The following is a 20,456-nucleotide window of genomic DNA, read 5'->3' as shown; positions in this document are numbered from 1 at the left end:
ATTGGTTGGACTGTCACATCAATCAAAAGTGGCTCTAATTTGATTGGATGTTGGGCCGACACACGGATGTAAACATACACAGACAGAGAGACCGTGGCGAGCAGATTTTTCTCCATATACTTTATAATCCGTGGATTTAGGGGAAAAATAGAAAGTCTTTCCGAGTTAGAGGGCTAAAGTCCGAGTCAAGTCACGAATCAGAGGTAGGAAAGTCCAAGTCGAGTCTAAAGTCGTCAAATTCATGACTCGAGTCTGACTCGAGTCCAAGTCATTTGACTCGAGTCCCCACCTCTGATGATTCATGACTCAGAGCTCTCCGGACACCAGTGTTGCCAGATTAGGCGGTTTTGGTCCTGGGCGGGTAGGCATATTTTGGGTGGGTTTAGGGTCGATTCGGTGGTTTTTATTTCCTTATCATAAGAAAGTAGCGGACTTAGTTAGGCTGGGTGGCGATTGGACTTCTACTAATGCTCTATGTCCTGAGGCTCAGGGAACGCACCAGGAGGAGACGCTTCATGGTCCTGGGCTCTGTCATTTAACCCCTTGTTGAGGGATTGCCTCACCTGCCAATAAATGTGTTGTGGGAGGGGCTTTCAGTTATTTTTTTTTGCGTAATTATCGTCATATTAAGTGGTGTGTTTACATTATTCCTGTCTTGGCTGGTTTATACTTCCAATCGACTCCTAATTGCTCACGTTGTTGTGGTCGCACAGCCATCGGAGCAAAATCACTTTAGTTGCTGTGGAATGTGACACCTGCTGGTGACGTCACACATGACTGGAATTTTACGCCCAGTGTGCAACAGCAGGCGAATCGTATAATTTAATTTGAATTTATTTCAGCGATTGGAGTACGCGACTACGTAGAAAACTGTCCAGAAAAATATCTTTGAACATTGAAAATGATCGGTGTTACAGAACGGAGGCAATCGTGAATCCAGATAACCCCCCACCTCCACGGCCGGATGATGTCGGTTACCTGTCCAATTCTGGTCACAAGGGGTTGGGCGGTTTTTTGCTTGCAGCGGTTTTCTGATGACTTTTGGGCTGGAAAGTTGTGAGACTATCTGGCAACACTACCGGATACCCGAACAGCGCCTTGCTCCGAGCTGAATCATGAGTCAGGACTCATGAAGGAGCAGCTATGATTCGTTCAGGACTCAGAGCTCACTGAAGAGAACTAATTTCAGACTGAATCATGGTCAGGACTCATATCTCTGACCAATCACAGAGCAGTTCGCCTCGTTTGGAGGTGAATCGTTTGAATGAATCTCTCAGCAGCTCGGCCTCGCTCTGAAGCTTGTAGGAATCCATTGTGCTGGAGCCTTAGCTTAGCTTAGCTTTAGCTTATCAACCTGTTTGACCGGGAGGAGCTGCTTCCTCTGCTCAGCTGCTGCTTTGCTCTGATGGTCTGCTGCCATATTATTAAATTCATTTTTTCATTTTATGTCTTGCAAAGCAAATAAAATATTATTAATCAATTTCACCACTTTTAAAAAATATAAACTGACCTTGTTATCCAACTTGCCAATTTCATTGCTCCAATAATGTAATAAAACTACAAAACTCATAGAAACTCAGTTGATTTCTGCTCTTTATTTAGCTTATAAAATATGTTCACTTGTTTTCATTTTATTTATTTTCACTATCTTTTTCCATAATTGTAATGAGTTATTAATACATAAAAAAATATGTTTTTTAATTTTAAATAATTATTTTTTTCCGTCCCACAATGAAATGATTTGTTTTAAATTTTTCATAATTAATTTAGTAATATGAATTTGGATGTGACATGTTTTACTTTGTATTCTCTGGGTGTGACAGAGCAAATGTCTGTCCCTGAGTAAGGTTTTTAACAAAGTGATTTGTATGTTATTGCGTCAGTGGGTGCACACACTGTTCCGCATTACTATCTGTTGCATTTCACTTTGTTTAGTTTAATGGTAATCACTGGATTTTGATTGCTTTGTGATTTATTTGTTCACTTCCTGTTTTATTTTTGAGCACTTCCTGTTTCAGGAAGTCCAGTGATTTTGATGTCCTTTCACAGGCCTGTTTAAAATTAAAAATGTTTTCTTTGTACTTTGTGTTTTCTGTTTGGAATTGATGTTTAATGAGAGACATATTTTTGTTTTATTATGTTGAATTGCTTAGAAGTAAATTGCATATGAATGTTTGTTTCTTTTATGAGTTTAATTTTTAATTGGTAATTTGGTTGGTTTGGTGAAGGGGTGGGGCTAGTCACCTATAAAAGAGGACCTCTTCTCAAATTGGATGCCTCCTGTTTTGTTTTTTGTTTTTTTTAATAGAAATTTATTTCAGAACAAAAAAACAGACATAACATACCAGGGGGACAGCAAGTACAATTACAGAAAGATATTACATTTTACAAAGGCATCATGACAGTACGTCATGATGGTAGTAGATGCTCAGACACCGGCCGCGTGGGTGCGTATTCCAGCGCACACTTTCAATGAAAAGTCAATGAAAATTTGCGCACACCAGATTTCCTGGCCTCCGCGTCTATAGTGCACGTTGCTATGCAAGTTTTTAAGTAGGGTTACAAGCTCTATGTACAAATCGGGCACGCACTTAATCTTCAGGTGCTCACACTCCGGCCGTGTGCAGTGCGTTCAAGAAAGCAGTCAATGCGAGTTTAATAACGCGCGCTCAGCAGGTGGTATCCACACTGGAGCAGCCCGGTCACACACGTGGCCGCAGGGAGGAGACTCTTCTTCTATTGTATTTTTACTGTTCATTAGTGCTCCACCACCTGCAATACGGAGAATCTCGGAGCTGAAAGTAAAAGCGGTGGAAATCCTCCAAGTTTTGCTCCATATTTTTGGTTTTCACAACTCTGTCTGTTTAAATATCTGTCTTGGTGTCACATTAACCCAACTGAACACAAACCGTAATGATTCATTTCTCTTCCGTGATCATGTTTGGCACTTCTGCGCTTTGAAGCAAATGCCACACAAGCAGCTCCCTAATCAGTCCCTGATTGGTCACAGCTCTGCGCTGCTGAGACTGTGCATGGAAATGTTGAACCACTGCTCCAAAACACACTTTTCTGTCTGCTTTCAGGTTGAAGGACTGCAGTTTGTCAGAGATCATCTGTAAAGCTCTGAGTTCATCTAAGAATCACAACCTGTCCAGTCTGACACAACTGGACCTGAGCGGGACCAACCTGCAGCTTACAGGATTTCTTCATCTGTGTGGTTTTCTGGAGAGTCCAGACTGCAGACTGCAGACTCTGAGGTCAGTAAATGAGCATAACTCCCTGAAGGATGAGAAAAAGGTTTCAGGTGAAGAACTTTCTGATGTTTCACTGGAAGATTTTCTGAACATTTTCTGGATCACAGCTTGGAGTCAGTTCAGCCGTCTGATGAATTTCTCTACAACCTTTCCCTGATCCCATGACCTTTTCCAACTAGGTCAAGGAAAAGAGGAAAAGGAGACAGGAGGGAATGTTTCCACCAATGCTGATGTGTCTCCTGCTTTTCTGTCTCTTCTTTACTTCCTGTTTTTGCTTCCCTGCAGATCTACTTCCAGAATATCTGGAAATGACTGAAGGAAAACAAAGATCTCCAAACTCAATCAGATTACTTTGTTTGATTCATACATTTAAAATATATTTTTGTTGGTTCTAAAAGGTGAAATGAGTGCAACAAGGGGGGTGATGAGGTACGCAACGAGGCCAAGATGAACAATTTAGCCGTCGCCACCTCCACCACCGCGGTCCATTTCAGCCGGGAGCTGGGTAAAAACACACAACGCCAGTCCTGCACAGGAAAATGACAGTGTTTATTCAGTCCAGAGGTGGAGTCCTTTAAAAGTCCTTCCTGGATTGGAGTCCATGCTGTCCATTGGGAGGAGTTTGAGTCCAAAAAATAAAAGAACCAGCTGCCGGAATATAAAAAAATAAAAACAATAAAAGCTTTAGCAAAAATGATAAAACATGCACAAAACATAAAACAGGCCCTGGGGTAAAAGCATGCACTTCTCCCATATCAGCTAAAAAAAGACATTGCTCATTAAAAACTCCATTCAGGAAGGACAAGGAAGGGTTACTTAGCTCAAGGAGGGGTGGGTCGCAACAACACCCCTCTGACTCTCCCCTTCCTTGACTCCAAGCGCGTCCTCGGTCACCAATCCGCCGCATCATGTCAGGTGGCTAAAAGCTTGTACCGTCAAGGGAGGACCGGTGGTCACCCCGCTCCGGGAGACGGAGGACATTCTACTCTGCAGAGAAAATAGATTCACCCAGATTTATTTGTACATAATATTTGTACATGCATAATTCTTGATTTGTAAATCATGCGTTACATGTTGTAGGTAACTGCAAAAATAAAAAAAATTAAGAAAACTACAGTTAACACATTCACAACTCAAAATTACACCATATTAAAAATAACTACATGCACAAATCTTCAAAATATACACATGAATAGCTTGTAATAAAAACTATGCATGCACAAATCGTGGTGAGTCTATTTTCTTTCCATGTTACTCGACTGTCCAGAACAACTTTTTCCTGAACTTTCCGATGGACAGCAGACTCCACAGAAAAGATAAAAAGAACTGAAGACTTATCTTCAAAAACAACAGTCTCTTTTCACTGAACAGATGAAGAAATCCCTCAACAGAATCCTCATTTAAAGTGACACACTCTGACCAACAAGAAGTCCTTCACTGATGGAGGGATCATCAAAGAGTCGATGACCGTCGTGGTGGAATCATTATTCCAGGATCATAGAAATAAAACAGAGATTCTGTCCACCATTGCTGACGTCCAGCTTGGTCCAAACACTGTGGTGTGGAGGGAGAGAGATCTGTCTGCAGATGCTGTAAGACAGCTGGAGTCACACCTGTAACAACTGATGGAGCAGCAGATATGACAGGATGTCACTCAGGATTCATCGCTCACTGCAAGAATGACCCAGACTTTCCTCCATTTCTGATCAATTATTGCATCATCCACCAGCAGGTTCTCTGTGGAAAGGTCATGGGATCTGGTTTTCATGACCGATGTAACAGAAAAAATGGACTACCTGGACCAACAATTACAGGATGGAGACAAATATGTGACACAATCAGAGCTGTGAAGACCTTCAAAGTAAAGCTCAGTTTCTACATCCAGCAAATCAGAAACTAAAGATTTCATCTCTTCCTCTCAGTATCAAAGATGCTGGAAGTTCATTCAGGGACAGAAAATGTTCTTCATATTCTAAGATATTGTGATGTCTGTCCAAGCTGGTAGAAGAGTTTTCAAACAGATTCTCTGACTTTGAGAGACTGGAGCCTGTGTGACATTTATTGTGAAGCTTTTCTGGATGTGGACATCAGTGAGTTGTCAGGACAGATGCTGACCTGCTCTCTGTTGATCCTGTGGAGATGGAAGTCCTAAATCTCCACAATGATGTTCAGATCAAATCCCTGCAGCATTCTCAGGACTTTTGGAGTTTAGTGCAGACAGAAAAAATGAAAAAAATCCCCAGCAGGCTGCTCTGAGAATGGCAGTAACCACATGTCCTGTAGTAACATACTGTATGTGAAAATGTAATGTACTTTTTTAATGTAATACTCTGTGAATCTCACTTGTCTGAGTCTGATACTTGATGGTGTCTCATCTTTGGTACAAGTTCATCAATGTTTGGGGTCAGGCTCTGAGCTGAGGAAATCCTCAGGATTGAGTAAAGATGTTCATCAATCAGACGCTCCTATGTGATGTTTAGTTTAGCTTCATCAAATAGAACAGTTGTTCACATAGATACTGTATGTGCTGACAAACGTAGAGAGAGTCTGAGCAGCTTGGATGTGCAGTTGGAGCATTGTGTCAGGAAGATAGTTAAAAACTCAGCAGCAACCTCTAATATTGTTCTTTCAGTGTGTCATTACACATTACTCTTTCTGCTGAGTCAGCAAAGTTTCAGTCTTCAGTCAAAAAATCTAATATTCTTGAAGTGGAGAGCTAGACTGGTTTAATGTTAATTACAGTTTTTCTCGATTGTTAAGACCCTTTTCTTGACAGTTACTCTCCTTTTCTCTACACTGTGAACACAAACCCCAATTTCCAAGCTTCATTATTAACAAAATTTCAAACTCTTCTTGCAGAAACAAACTTTCACCTCAAAACAGTTCAATCTTTGATCAAAATTGAACTTTGTTGCAAAATCGTTCATATACCTTCTACCACCATGAGGAGAATTCCTCAATAGTGTTTAGTAAAGGGGAGCACAGTGGAAGGCAAAGATTGATAAACCTTGGTTCATATTGGAATGATTGATTCAATCAGTGGGTTCAGACAACAAAGCATTGGTTCAGACAATAGGGTTTAGTGTTTTAGCAACTGAGAAAAACTGTATTGAACCAAAACTAACACAGTGCATAATATTTCATCATCAAATACAGAAATCGAAATTTTCTTTTGCCTCTGTTAAAAAAAATTCCTTCAAAAACAAAATATTTAAGGAACATTATTTAATATTAAGATAAATATAGTAATGCATTGATGTTCTGCTCCATGATCCTTACCTATCACTGCTTTCTAATAGTAACGTGAAAATAAAAATAAAAAAAAATCAAATCAATTATTTTCTTATCTGCAGTTTTTCCTGAGTCCATTCAAATGAAACAATAAAGTACAAATATCTGTGGTACACAGAACAGAATACTTCTTTCAAAGGAAAAATCACATGTCCTGTAGTAACATTTGAAAAATGTAACAGACTTTTTTAATGTAATACTCTGTGAATCTCACTTGTCTGAGTTTCAATCTTCAGTCAGTCTTTATGGAAGAGATCAGTTCAGGTTTAGAAAAGAACTTTTTACTGACAAACTGATAAAAAAAAGAATCTAGAAAAACTCTACAGCTGTTTGAAAAAACAGATTGATAGTTTCCTCATCAATTGAGTTGATTGTGTGATGATGATTGATCTGAAACTGATCTGTTTCAATAATGATCTTGTAAATCTGATCAAACTCTGTTTACTTGCTGGAACTCCAGCTGTCATCACTGTTGTGGAAAAATGTTGAATCCGATGGAGGAACAGACACATCTTAAGATTAACACAAGTGTTTAATAACAACATCAGAAAAAATACACGCGGTGCACCCGAGCGTGCAGGGAAAGTTGTCTCAGGATCAACTTGTTATCTGTGTCTTAACAGATCAGCATTTATCTCGGGGTCAGCAGAAGCCTCTGCATCCTGCATTTGTCTCGGGGTCAATGTGCTATCAATGTCTTAACATCAAACACTCCCTACGTTGGAATTCTAACGAACTGCAGGCTGTTTTAGGCATATGAGAATACATTCAGAAGCATGTGTTAAAAATGCCCACTAGACTCATTCAAAGGTTACAGCTTCATTGAAAGGTTACATATAAGAGTAAAATGGAATTAAAATTAAATCAAAAGTATTCTCTTACAATCACTTTTCCTGGACACACTTTTCTGTCTGATTTCAGGTTGAAGAACTGCAGTTTGTCAGAGATCAGCTGTGAAGTTCTTGGTTCAGTTCTGAAGAACAACCCGTCCAGACTGACAGAACTGGATCTGAGCAACAATACAATCCAGGATTCTGGATTTCTTCATCTGCGTGGTTTTCTGGAGAGTCCAGACTGCAGACTGCAGACTCTGAGGTCAGTAAATGAGCTGAACTCCCTGAAGGATGAGAAGAAGGTTTCAGGTGAAGAACTTTCTGATGTTTCACTGGAAGATTTTCTGAACATTTTCTGGATCACAGCTCGGAGTCAGTTCAGCCGTCTGATGAATTTCTCTACAACCTTTCAATTCTAACTGCAAAAATCACAAAATTAAGAAAAATACAGTTAACACAGTCACAACTTAAAATTACACCATCTTAAAAATAACTACATGTACAAATCTTCAAAAAATACACACAAATGGCTCGTAATCATGAACTATGCATGCTCAAATCGTGGTGAGTCTATTTTCTCTCCATGCTACTCGACTGTCCACAGCAACTTTTTGCTGGACTTTTCGATGGACAGCAGACTCCACAAAAAAGATAAAAAGAACTGAAGACTCATCTTCAAAACAGTCTATTTTCACTGAACAGATGAAGAAATCCATCATTTAAAGTGACACACATTCTGACCCATATGACAGGATGTCACTCAGGATTCATCGCTCACTGCAAGAATTTCGTCATTAGTTGAGTTGATTGTTTGATGATGATTGATCTGAAACTGATCTGTTCTATAATGATCTTGTGAATCTGATCAAACTCTGTTTTACTTGCTGGAACTCCAGCTGTCATCACTGTAATGACAAGAAGTGACCAGAAGATGTCGCTGTTGAGACGCTCCAGACGGGGGCTGAGAAAGACACGAGGGAGAATTAAGTTGCGGTGACGTTGCATGCCTGTAAGACTGAGCTCCAATAATAAAGTAGTTAATGGATTAAAAGTAAGGAGAGTCCTAGATTATTTTTGATGTCCAGAAGATATTCACGGACATTACATGGTGTCAGAAGAACTTGCGTGTCTGAGACAAAGGCATGGCAAAATTCAATCCGCCGAGTGAGTTTAAGTTCGACAGCCCAGCAGAATGGCCAGAATGGAGGCTGCCTATTGGGTCGCAGAGAAGCGCTTGAAATGGGCTTGGTGAAGAGGATCGAGGAGGTCAGTGATGTGTTTGGATCTGGTGGTCTGCTAAAAACAGAGCCAGTAAAGATCGCCCTCTGTGATGACGTCATCCCATACGCAGTACATGCAGCTAGGCGAATACCACTGCCACTGGTGCCACTGGTGAGGAAGGAACTTCAGCGCATGGAGGCAGAAGGCATAATTGAAAAAATCACTCAGCCAACTGAATGGGGTGCTGCAATGGTCCCTGTCCTGAAATCCAACAAAAGAGAAGTTTGTATTTGTGCAGATCTGAGGAAACTGAATAAGGCAGTAAAGCGAGAGAAATATCTGATGCCCACTGTAGAGGAGATACTACCAAAACTCACAAAGTCAAAAATGTTCACGTCGCTGGATGCAGCAAGTGGGTTTTATCAGATTCCCCTGCATGAAGAGAGCAAGATACTGACTACTTTCATTACCCCATTTGGGAGATACTCGTTCCGCCGTCTTCCCTTTGGCATAACAAGCGCTCCTGAAATCTTTCAGAGAAAAATGGCAGAGACACTGGCCAACTTGGAAGGAGTAGACATTTTTTTGGATGACATCCTAATCCATGCAGAGACAGAGGAGGAACATGACCAACGCCTGGACAAAGTTCTGGAAGTCATTGAGATAGCGGGCCTTAAGTTGAACAAAACAAAGTGCAAGTTCAAACAAAGAGAAGTCAGTTTCCTTGGTCACATAATCGATGAGGCCGGGGTCAGAGCAGACCCACACAAAGTGAATGGTATAGTGAACTTCCCACAGCCACAAAATGTAATAGAACTCAAAAGGTTCCTAGGGATGGTTAACATTTTGCCAAATTTGTACCAGAACTGTCAACAGTGGCTCACCCCTTGTATGAGCTATTGAAAGGACATGTGGAGTGGACATGGGGGCCTGCATCGGGTGAGGCATTCCAAAAAGTAAAGACTGCTCTGATAATTTTTCCAGTACTCACATTTTATGATCCCAGCAAGCCCATCCTTGTGTCGGCAGATGCCAGCAGCTATGGGCTGTGGGGTGTCCTCCTCCAACAACACGGAGACCACTGGAAACCAGTGGCTCACTGTTCCAGATGACTCAGCGATCCAGAAAGAAGATATGCACAGATAACGGAGTGTTTGACCAGCGCGTGTGTGTGTGAACATTTTGACAAATACTTATATGGGCTGGACAATTTTAGGCTAGTTACAGATAACAAACCACTAGTACCTCTTAAGAACAGCAAAGATCTAGACTGCGTACTGATTAGGTACCAAAGGTTACTGATGAGATTCATACGTTTTAACGCCATAGCTGAGTACGCACCAGGTAAAACCTTAACGGTAGCAAATGCGCTCTCTAGGAGCCCAGAGCAGCATTATAGCGACAGAGTAAGTCATGAGGACGTGGCAGCTCATATTGAGGTGATAATGAGCCAGGTCCCAGCCACAACACACAGGATGACAGAGTTAAGACAGCCAGCTACAGGCAGTCATAGGTTTCATCAGAAATGGGTGCCCCGAATATGTGGATATGGTACCAGAGTCCATCAAGGATTTCTACAATGTCAGAGGAGAACTGTCAGAGATTGATGGTTTAGTCATTAGAGGAAGGCGCATTGTTGTTCCCACTGAAATCAGGGAGATGATACTTAGGAGGATCCATGATGGACATCAGGGCCTGGTTAAGTGCAGAGAAAGAGCTAACCAGTCTGTATGGTGGCCCAGAATGTCTGAGGCGATTGTGACAACAGTGCAGCAGTGTGCATTTTGTAGAGAAAAGAAAACTTCACAAAGAAAGGAGCCATTAATACCCAGTGAGCTCCCAGCAAGGCCGTGGCAAAAAGTTGCCATAGTTTTGTTTGAGTTCAGGAGAAAAAACTTCTTGGCTGTATCAGATTATTACTCTCGGTACCTTGAAATTTTACATCTGCACGCTACCACAAGCAGCCAGGTGGTAGCCAAGTTGAAAGCCACTGCGCGTTTTGGCATCCCGGAGGTGCTAATGATGGGCCCCAGCTAGTTTCTGCAGAGATGAGGGAGTTCAGCAGCGAATATGACTTTGTTCATGTCACTTCAAGCCCTCACTACCCACAGAGTAACGGTCAAGCCGAACGGGCAGTGCAGACGGCTAAAGGCATTTTGAGACAGGATGACCCAGTTCTCGCCTTAATGTCGTACAGAGCAACACCCTCTTCCTCTACAGGCGTCAGCCCAGCGGAATTACTGATGGGCATAAAAATTAAAACAACGTTGCCCACCCTGCAGGACAACCTGAAACCAGGATGGCCCGCCGAGGAGGAGATCCAACAGGCTGATGCAACAGCCAAGCAGAGGCAAGCTCACTATTACAATAGCAGACATGGACTGAGACTGTTACCTCCGTTGAAGCCGGGGGACCTGGTGCTGACAAAACTAGATGAACAAACAGGATGGACATCTGCTGTGGTTCAAAACTCTATCTCTACTCCAAAGTCCTATGTGGTAGAGACAGAAAAAGGCGAGCAATACAGGAGGAACAGACGGCATCTACAGTCTGTCCCATCACCTTCCAAACCAGTCAGTGAGAACACCGACCAGCCCAATCCCGCAAACAGGGTTCCGGAAGAGATGCAGGATGTGAAAACGCAACAAACTCTCAATCCATCCCCAGAGGGAGGTATCGTTACATGCTCAGGCAGAGTGAGCAAAGCCCCAGTCAGACTAGATTGGTGATCAGAGAATGATTCAGTGTTTACAAGCTTTAATAAATACTTAGCCTTTGATTTTTGATATGTTCAAACACCTGTTTTGGTTGGTACTCATTTTGCTGGAAATGCTAAAATAAATTTCAGGTGAAACTTTTACGTTTAAATACGCATAGGGCAATAGTAATGATCAAAAGGATTATTAGAAAAAAAAAAAAAAGTTTTGTTCCACTAAAAGTTCAGTTTGTTTAAAAACATTGTTGTCTGTCATTACTTGAGGGGGAAATGTAATGACAAGAAGTGAACAGAAGATGTCACTGTTGGAACGCTCCAGATGGGGGGCTGACAAAGACACAAGGGAGAGTTACGTTGTTGTGACGTTGCATGCCTGTAAGACCGAGTTCCAATAATAAAGTAGTTCGTGGATTAAAAGCAAGGAGAGTCTTGGATTATTTTTGATGTCTAGAACATATTCACGGACATCCCAATCACTGCTCCTGAACACACTGTTTTGTCTGATTTCAGGTTGTGGGACTGCAGTTTGTCAGAGATCAGCTGTAAAGTTCTGGGTTCTGGGAAGAACAACACGTCCAGACTAGCAAAACTGGACCTGAGTGGGAACAAAATCCAGGATTCAGGATTTCTTCATCTGCTGGGTTTTCTGGAGAGTCCAGACTGCAGACTGCAGACTCTGAGGTCAGTAAATGAGCTGAACTCCCTGAAGGATGAGAAGAAGGTTTCAGGTGAAGAACTTTCTGATGTTTCACTGGAAGATTTTCTGAACATTTTCTGGATCACAGCTTGGAGTCAGTTCAGCCGTCTGATGAATTTCTCTACAACCTTTCCTTGATCCCATGATCTTTTCCAACAAGGTCAAGGAAAAGAGGAAAAGGAGACAGGAGGGAATGTTTCCACCATGCTGATGTGTCTGATGCTTTTCTGTCTCTTTACTTCCTGTTTCTGCTTCACTGCAGATCTACTTCCAGAATATCTGGAAATGACTGAAGGAAAACAAAGATCTCAAAACTCAATCAGATCACTTTGATTGATTCATACATTTAAAAATCTTCATGTTGGTTCTAAAAGGAGGAAATTTGAGAAGGAATTTTAGCATAGGGCTGCACGGTGGCGCAGTGGTTAGCGCTCTCGCCTCACAGCGAGAAGGCCCCGGTTCAAATCCCGGCTGGGACCTTTCTGTGTGGAGTTTGCATGTTCTCCCCGTGCATGCGTGGGTTTTCACCGGGGACTCCGGCTTCCTCCCACCGTCCAAAAACATGCTTCATAGGTTAATTGGTGACTCTAAAATTGCCCCTAGGTGTGAATGTGAGAGTGAATGTGTGTGTGATTGAGGCCCTGCGACAGACTGGCGACCTGTCCAGGGTGTACCCCGCCTTCGCCCATCAGTAGCCGGGATAGGCTCCGGCACCCCCGCGACCCCGAAAGGGAATAAAGCGGTCAAGAAGATGGATGGATGGATGGATGAATTTTAGCATAGAAAGAAACACTGGTAGCTCATCGTGTTTTGTCTAAACATAAAACCAGTTTGATTTGTTACTTTATAAAGTTGATAACTAATCAGAATTGCAAATGTTCCCCCCTCTGTCCCAACATGAAACGACTGTCAACTAGCTGTCAATCAAACATTGTGCTGCACTGTCCTTCATTGGAGTAGACTGTCAAAGAGCCAGGCTGGCAGTAATGACAGGTGGAGCTCAGTCACACCAGTAAACTGCAGAGAAGATATTATTATGAAGAGCTGATGGTGGTAAATTTCAATGCAAATACTTAAGTTCACACAATGTGTCAATTGCCTTCATTCTCATTGCTTAAGCCCTATTAGGTGTCTTTCAGATGCAGTAAACTAAAAACTAGGTTCCAGCCTAACAACACTACGCTTAAGCTCAATGCGAGTGCTTCAGCTGCAGTAACACTTCTACGCTAAGATTGTCCGCAGGTGCTTTCAGCTGCCAGTAATGCATTGCAACGCTTAAGCCCGATTGCGGGTGCATTCAGCGGCCAGTAAATGCATTGCTATGCCGAAGCTCAACCTCATCACAACGAGTAAGCCCAATCACGGGTGCATTCAGCAGCAAGCATCACATTGCAGCGCTAGTCAGATTGTGGTTGCATTCAGCTGCAACCAAGCTTCCTGTACTTGATCATTCCTCGTAACATGTCTTTCTAATTTGTATCTCCTTTAGGAAAGATCACCTGGGGCAAGTCTTTCCTAAAATTTTTGGGGGATCTATTTTACGCCCAAAGCGTTCATCAGCAAGCAAGAGTTCTCCAGCCCAGAGCCCAACCGCCAAAAGACTCTTATTCATGCTTCACAAATAACTTCACAATCTTTCAGTTCCACTTCGAGTTCTCTCCTTATTGAAATATTTTCAAAATGAAAAAAAGATCCAGCTGTTCACTTTTTACGATGGTTATTTATTTTAAATACCGCTGAACGCGCTTCTCACGTGCATCTGATCAGACTGTAACGTGGCAGAGCATGTGAAGTGACAAGCTGCTGCGGCGTGTAGGGGGGGTGTGTGCCGCACATTGCAGCGGCGTCACCCAAATGCTCCTTTTAGCTCGACAAAAAGGAATAAATGTAAGTAAATCCAAAAGGACCTCTGACGGAATCAAATGTTGGAATGGTTCTCCCTCTAAGGCTTCAACAATGACTTGTAGAATTCTCCGGCGTTATTAGAGTAGAAGCTATTTACATCCCGCGGTCTCATGGTAGAGGGGTGGAAAGAGGTGGACACACATAATAAACTCACTCCAGATTGGCCACAGTACTTCCTATAGATTCCATGACTCAGCTATGACTCACAGAGACTCAGATCAATCGCTGAAGATGGGTTGCAGACGTTTGCAATATGTTGGAAGCCGCATCAGGAAGTGACGCTGAAGGCGGTGGCCTACTTTCGCAAGGAGTGGTGGTAATGCATTTCCAATGGGGGACCTCATGGCTCGAGAAGTCCAGTATTTTTTTTACAGTCGATGCCCTCACTCCATCTCTCACGTGCACACAGGCTCAGCGGCAGAGACACGCGGTTCTCTGCTGCAGAGCAGAACAGAGCTGTTTGAAGTTTTCATCCACAATAGAATTTGAGGGGAACAAGTTTCCAGAGTCTATAAGAATAGGCTTTTTGAGTTTTTAGATTAGGGCATATGTACCAGCTTTCCAAGATGTGGTGGGGAACACAAAATGGAAGAATGTGATGAAACTGCGCCAGAGAAATGTTGTAATTGTGGAGGTCAACATAGGGTTACATATGGGGGATGTGAAGGCAGAAGGAAAGCGGTGGAGATTCAAAAGATCAGGACGACAACTAATGTCAGTTATGCAGACGCTGTGAAGAAGGTGCAGGATAACATAAAAAACAGAGGGCCTAAGGCTGTAGGGTAGGGGCGAGCGGGGGGAAGAGAACACGAACTGAGCTGAGAGTGGACAAACTGATGTTTTTCATAGCGTATGTAATTAATTGCACTGATCAAGTTAAGCACAAAACGGAAAAAATAATAGTTAAAGGGGCAGAAAAGTTTTTGGTAATAAAAAACGGCTTTTGTGAGCAAATTATTTAAAAAACTGGAAACTGAAGGAAAGACGAACGATAAAGGTGACAGGTCATACTGAATATTTTACAATGGAATGCGAAGAGTTTAATTGCAAATGGACAGGAGGAGGAGGATATATTGCTAAAAAGTTACAAAAACCAGATGTTCTGTGTATACAAGAAACTTGGTTACGTCCCACACTTGATTTTGTTCTGAGAGGTTATCACACTGTTAGAAGAGATAGAACAGAGGGCAGTGGGGAAGGGTGTATTATTTTTTTTTGAAGGAAGGAATACAGTTTAAGATTCTACTGAAGGGATTGGAATTGGAGGATATTGCGATTGATATTTATTGTAACAACGGTAATGTTAGACTCATAACTTTTTTATAATCCTTGTAAGAAACTTAGCCTTGAACAATTAAGAAATATGATGGGGGGGGGGTGTAAAGTTGTGATTTGTGGGGATTTTAATGCACATAGTACTTTGTGGGATAAATATGATGACGACAACGGACGAGTGGTGGAAGAGTTCTTGGAAGATAATGATTTAATTTGTTTGAATGATGGTAGGGGGACTGGGTTTAATGTCAGAAATGGAGGTGAGTCCGCAGTGGATTTGACTATTGCTTCTTGTTTATTTGCTGGAAAGAGCACTTGGGAAGTTTTATGGAAAATTCCTTGAATGACGGAAAATGCTGGGGAGACGACAGGGAAGAGAGAAAACTTTAAAAGTATATGAATGCACTATTGAGCAGGAGGGGGAGGTTAATGCTATTTTAAATATTTCATTTACAGTTACAGAATTAAAAACTGCTTAGGTGTGACCAAAGAATCTACTCCTGGGAAAGATCAATTATGTTATACTATGCTAAAGAATTTGAGTGAATCTTTTAAACTAAAGTTGTTGGACCTTTATAATAAAATTTGGGAAGAAGGCAAGTTGCCCACTGGATGGAAAGAAGCAATAAAATACATGTTCCAATACTCAAGCCAGGGAAGGACAGAGGTGACCCAGCAAGTTATAGGCTAATTGCTCTTACATCTACTTTGTGTAAAATAATGCAAAGGATGGCAAAAGACAGGTTGATGTACTATCTTGAAAATAAGGGTTTGTTGTCCAGATGGCAGAGTGGTTTCAGGAAGGGGAGAAGTATTCTAGACCCAACTATAGGACTAGAATATGAAATCAGGAGAGCACAAATAAATTGAGTGTAGTGGCATTGTTCTTTGACATTGAGAAGGCTTATGATATGATGTGACGGGAAAGATTGATGATAAAATTAGATAAATTGGGAATTAGAGGTCATATGTACAGGTGGATTGGAAATTTTTACAAGATAGATATATTGAGGTTTAAAGTAGGAAAAGACTATTCTTCAAAAATGTTTAACGAAAATGGGACTCCACCGGGCAGCATAATTAGTCCATTATTTTTTTCAATAATGATCAATGATATTTTTGAGGGGGGGTAGACACAGAGATGAGTGTGTCTTTTTTTTTTTGCTGACAACGGGGCCATTTGGAAGAGGGGCAGAAACTTAAGTTATATATTTAGAAAGACACAGGATGGCATATCGAATGTTGAGAGATGGGCAAATAGGTGGGGTTTTAAGTTTTCTGTTGACAAGACGAAAGTACTGATTTTTACAAAATGGAAGACAGAATTTGACTAAAAATGTTGGAAGAGGACCGAGCCGGCAGGTAGAGGGTTTGAATTCTTTAATGAGGGAGGAAATTTCACCATGGTCGGGCAGGCGGAAGGCAGAAAATACATGTGACAAAGAGAACGAGTCAGAGGGGATGGAGAGAGGGACATAGGCATGCAAGTCCTGGTGTATGGCCTGAACTTTTTGGTCAAAATATGAGAGACAGGAGTCACAGGTCGCAGTGGAGTACATGGGGGGATTGTCATGGGGTTGGAAGATATTAGTCATTAATGAGAAAAGAGTTTTAGGATTCCCCTTCTTTAGAGAGATGAGCTCAGAGTAGTAGTCTTTTTTTGAGAGACACCAAATCGTTATACAATATGAGATGGGCATTAAGCATTTCCGTGGGCACAGATACTCCAGATTTTCTGAAGAGTCGCTGGAGCTGGCGACATTCATTCATTCATTCATCTTCCAGACCGCTTCTTCCCTTTCGGGGTCGCGGGGGTGCCGGAGCCTATCCCGGCTACTGATGGGCGAAGGCGGGGTACACCCTGGACAGGTCGCCAGTCTGTCGCAGGGCCTCAATCACACACTCATCCACACTCAGACACACCTAGGGACAATTTAGAGTCACCAATTAACCTATGAAGCATGTTTTTGGACGGTGGGAGGAAGCCGGAGTCCCCGGTGAAAACCCACGCATGCACGGGGAGAACATGCAAACTCCGCACAGAAAGGTCCCAGCCGGGATTCGAACCGGGGCCTTCTCGCTGTGAGGCAAGAGCGCTAACCACTGCGCGACCATGCAGCCCAAGAGCTGGCGACATCTAGCTTTAATTTTACGGAGTTCGGGAGGGAACCATGGAGGAGATTTGGTGAAGGAAACGCTGCGAGTTTTGAGAGGAGCAAGGAGGTTCAGCACATCATTAGGACTATTATTGTAAAAAGAAACAAGTCCATCAGGATTGAGTGAATCTGGGACAGAGATGTGACTAATGTGTGTGTATCAGTATTAATATTTTTAACATTCCGAAAATAAATTAACCTAGGGGATTTAGTAACAGAGAAACAAACAGAAATACTGAATAAAACAAGAAAATGATCTCAACAGTACAGTGAGCTGGGGTTAAGCCAGAGCAGAAGACTAAGTCCAGGGTGTGTCCTTTCATGTGGGTAGGAGCTTGAACAAATTGATTGAAGTTAGAGCTGTCCAAGCACGAGCAGAAATCTTTGGTGAGAGGAAGGCTACTATTGTCAAAATCTATATTAAAATCACCCATCACAATTACATTAGGTGAGAGGGATGACAGGTGGGTGAGCAGAGTTCCAAATTGGTCCAGAAAGTTCATCTTAGGGGGACGGTAATCCGCTGCTCTGACAGTGGGAGTAGGACCCAGAAGCACGAAGGCGGTACACTCCATGCAGCTGAGTGAAGGGAGCGGGACAGGGAGGACTTTCCAGTTCTCGCGATAGAACACCGCGAGACCTCCTCGGCATCCAGAGCAATGTGGTTGAGTAATGTAAACAAAGCCGGGGGGGGGAGGGGGGGGTTATTGAGTTGTGAATGGTCATTTGGATGTTCCCAAGTTTCAGTCACGCAGAGAAAATCAAGCTTACGATCGGATATGATGTCCTGCATCAGCTCGCCCTTGTTTGAGAGGGAGCGGATATTGATGAGACCGAAGTTGACTTCTGTAGAATTTGGCCACGCAACGGCAGCTGTATCCGCAGCTCTGCGGAGGCCGGGGAGCATTCTGTGATCCCCAGAGCGTGTGGTGCTGCGGGGATGGCAACGAGTGGTAGAGGAGAAGTAGCGCACTGAATTAGATGAGTCGTCATGGAAGTGTCGGCGGTGCCTGGTGGACATACCATTGGCGGTGTGGGAGAGGAGAGTCCATTTTTAAGTTGCAAACAAAATGTAGTGTTAAGAAAAATATATCATAATTTGTAAATAAAAATATTTAATATTTGCTTTCAAAAATATTATTGCATTTGCAGCACAAAGGTTTTTAGATCTGTATTGCCTCATCTCACTCTCACTCTATCTTTGATTTAGCATTAACATTTTCTCTGTTTTATGTTTGTGCCACCCAAACAGCCTGCTGATTGGTGTAGATTCTATCCAATCAGGTGTCTCTGCCTCGCATTGCCATGCTCTCTTTGAGTAGAACTCAGAAGGAGGAGCAAAGCTCAAATATACAACAGGGTTCTGGATTTATTCATGTGTAACACACTTTTCGGTCTGATTTCAGGTTGGAGAACTGCAGTTTGTCAGAGATCAGCTGTAGAATTATGGGTTCAGCTCTGAAGAACAACCCGTCCAGACTGACAGAACTGAACCTGAGCTGGAACACAATCCAGGATTCAGGATTTCTTCATCTGCGTGGTTTTCTGGAGAGTCCAGACTGCAGACTGCAGACTCTGAGGTCAGACTCCATGTTTCAGTTTTGTTCAGATCAATATGATGACAAAGTTGTGTTGACACTAAACTGCAGACATGAGGCTGATGTTCTCCTGCTGCATGCTGACCATCTTCATGCTAAAAGCTGTTTTCTTTTTCTGAGCTTTAGTCCATTCACTGTGACAGAAGATCTCATGTTTGAATGTTTCTTTACATCTTCTTCATTTTTTAATGTCAGCAGCAGAGACAATTATTAGAATATTAGATACGATTATTAGTGATCAAGAAGGTCAATAATGACGATATTCATTTTCTGTAAAGGTGAAAATACTGGAATCCTAATTTATAACTCAAACTTCAACAGTTAACTTTATTTAAAAAACAAATAAATAAAAGAATGACATTGTTCCGAGACATCTAGAGATGCATATTTCATGAGATTTTTAAAAAATGTAAATAAACAGTTCACTAAAATATACATCATTTTAAATGACTTATCTTTGCTATAACAAAAACATACACGCTGTTCCTTGACACGGTGTCAGTAAGATTTCTTATATGTTCAAATAACAATGTAAAACAATGTATTTTCCTGAAGTTTTATTGTGAAAAAGTAAAGTGAGATACATTTTGAAAAAAAATCTGTTAATCTTTAGTGAAGTGAGAAAGTTGTGATGCAAAAACCAAGTTGTCCTGCATTGTCTCCATGGAAACAGCTTCTTTTGGTCTCATAGACTGCATAGACGTCACTGATGAGGAACTCACTAGGAACTGATGGGATGGTGAACATAGAAACTTCCTTGCATTTTGCAAGTGCCTTGAAGCGCCCTTCATTCTGACTCCACCTGTCTGGAATAGGTGGTGGAGGACCCAAAGTGCAGGAGACCGGGCTTGGAGGCAGAACCTTCAAACATTTAATAAATAAGCTGAAACATGAACAAAAAAATGGGATCAAGAAAGGAGTGTCAAAACAGATCAGATGATGTAATAAGGAAGAACTGAAAAGCAGACACTGGAATAGACTGAAGGTAATTCACTGAAATAAAGACGACTGTGAATCATGACAAACCTGAAGCTGGTGTGACTGAAGGACAATTCACAACAAAAATGACCAAACATCTGGACCATAAACATAAATGGGGATTCATTTGACTTCATTTTGGTTGGAGCCAGAAGCCAGTCATTTTCTATGGGTGACATCATACTGACTCGGTCCAGCTCTCAGATACTGTCAGTGGTGTTTCCGTCATCCTTGTTTGTCCCAGATGCAGCACCCTGTTCCTCCATAGTGACTTCTTCTGGGACAGCTCGTTCCTCTGGAGCAGGGGTCGGCAACCCAAAGTGTTGAAAGAGCCACTTTGGACCAATACAATGAAAAAACAAATGTGTCTGGAGCCGCATAAATTGAAACGTCTTTCACTGCAAGTAACACATGGAGATTATGTCGAATAAACGATTATTTAAAGATTATTTCTCCTGCTGCGTGTCCTCGTGTCATATAAGCTTCATTTTTGGCCTCATGACAAGTTGGTGAGACATTGCAGCGTCAAACT

The 20,456-nt window shown here is 42.0% G+C and overlaps 1 protein-coding gene across 1 annotated transcript in view; it reads left to right on the top strand.

Moving 5' to 3' along the window:
* Positions 1 to 20,456, top strand: part of LOC112138195 (NACHT, LRR and PYD domains-containing protein 12-like) — a 55,241-nt gene that overhangs the window by 26,379 nt on the left and 8,406 nt on the right. The window contains exons 4-7 of the mRNA XM_024260763.2: positions 3,084 to 3,257; positions 7,467 to 7,640; positions 11,826 to 11,996; positions 18,755 to 18,928. Coding sequence (XP_024116531.2) covers positions 3,084 to 3,257; positions 7,467 to 7,640; positions 11,826 to 11,996; positions 18,755 to 18,928 — 693 coding nt within the window. The remainder of the gene's footprint in view (positions 1 to 3,083; positions 3,258 to 7,466; positions 7,641 to 11,825; positions 11,997 to 18,754; positions 18,929 to 20,456) is intronic.

Source organism: Oryzias melastigma, unplaced genomic scaffold (assembly GCF_002922805.2).
Source record: "Oryzias melastigma strain HK-1 unplaced genomic scaffold, ASM292280v2 sc00281, whole genome shotgun sequence".
NCBI lineage: Eukaryota > Metazoa > Chordata > Actinopteri > Beloniformes > Adrianichthyidae > Oryzias > Oryzias melastigma.
The sequence above is the reverse complement of the archived record's forward strand: the minus strand, read 5'-3'. Positions and strand labels throughout refer to the sequence as shown.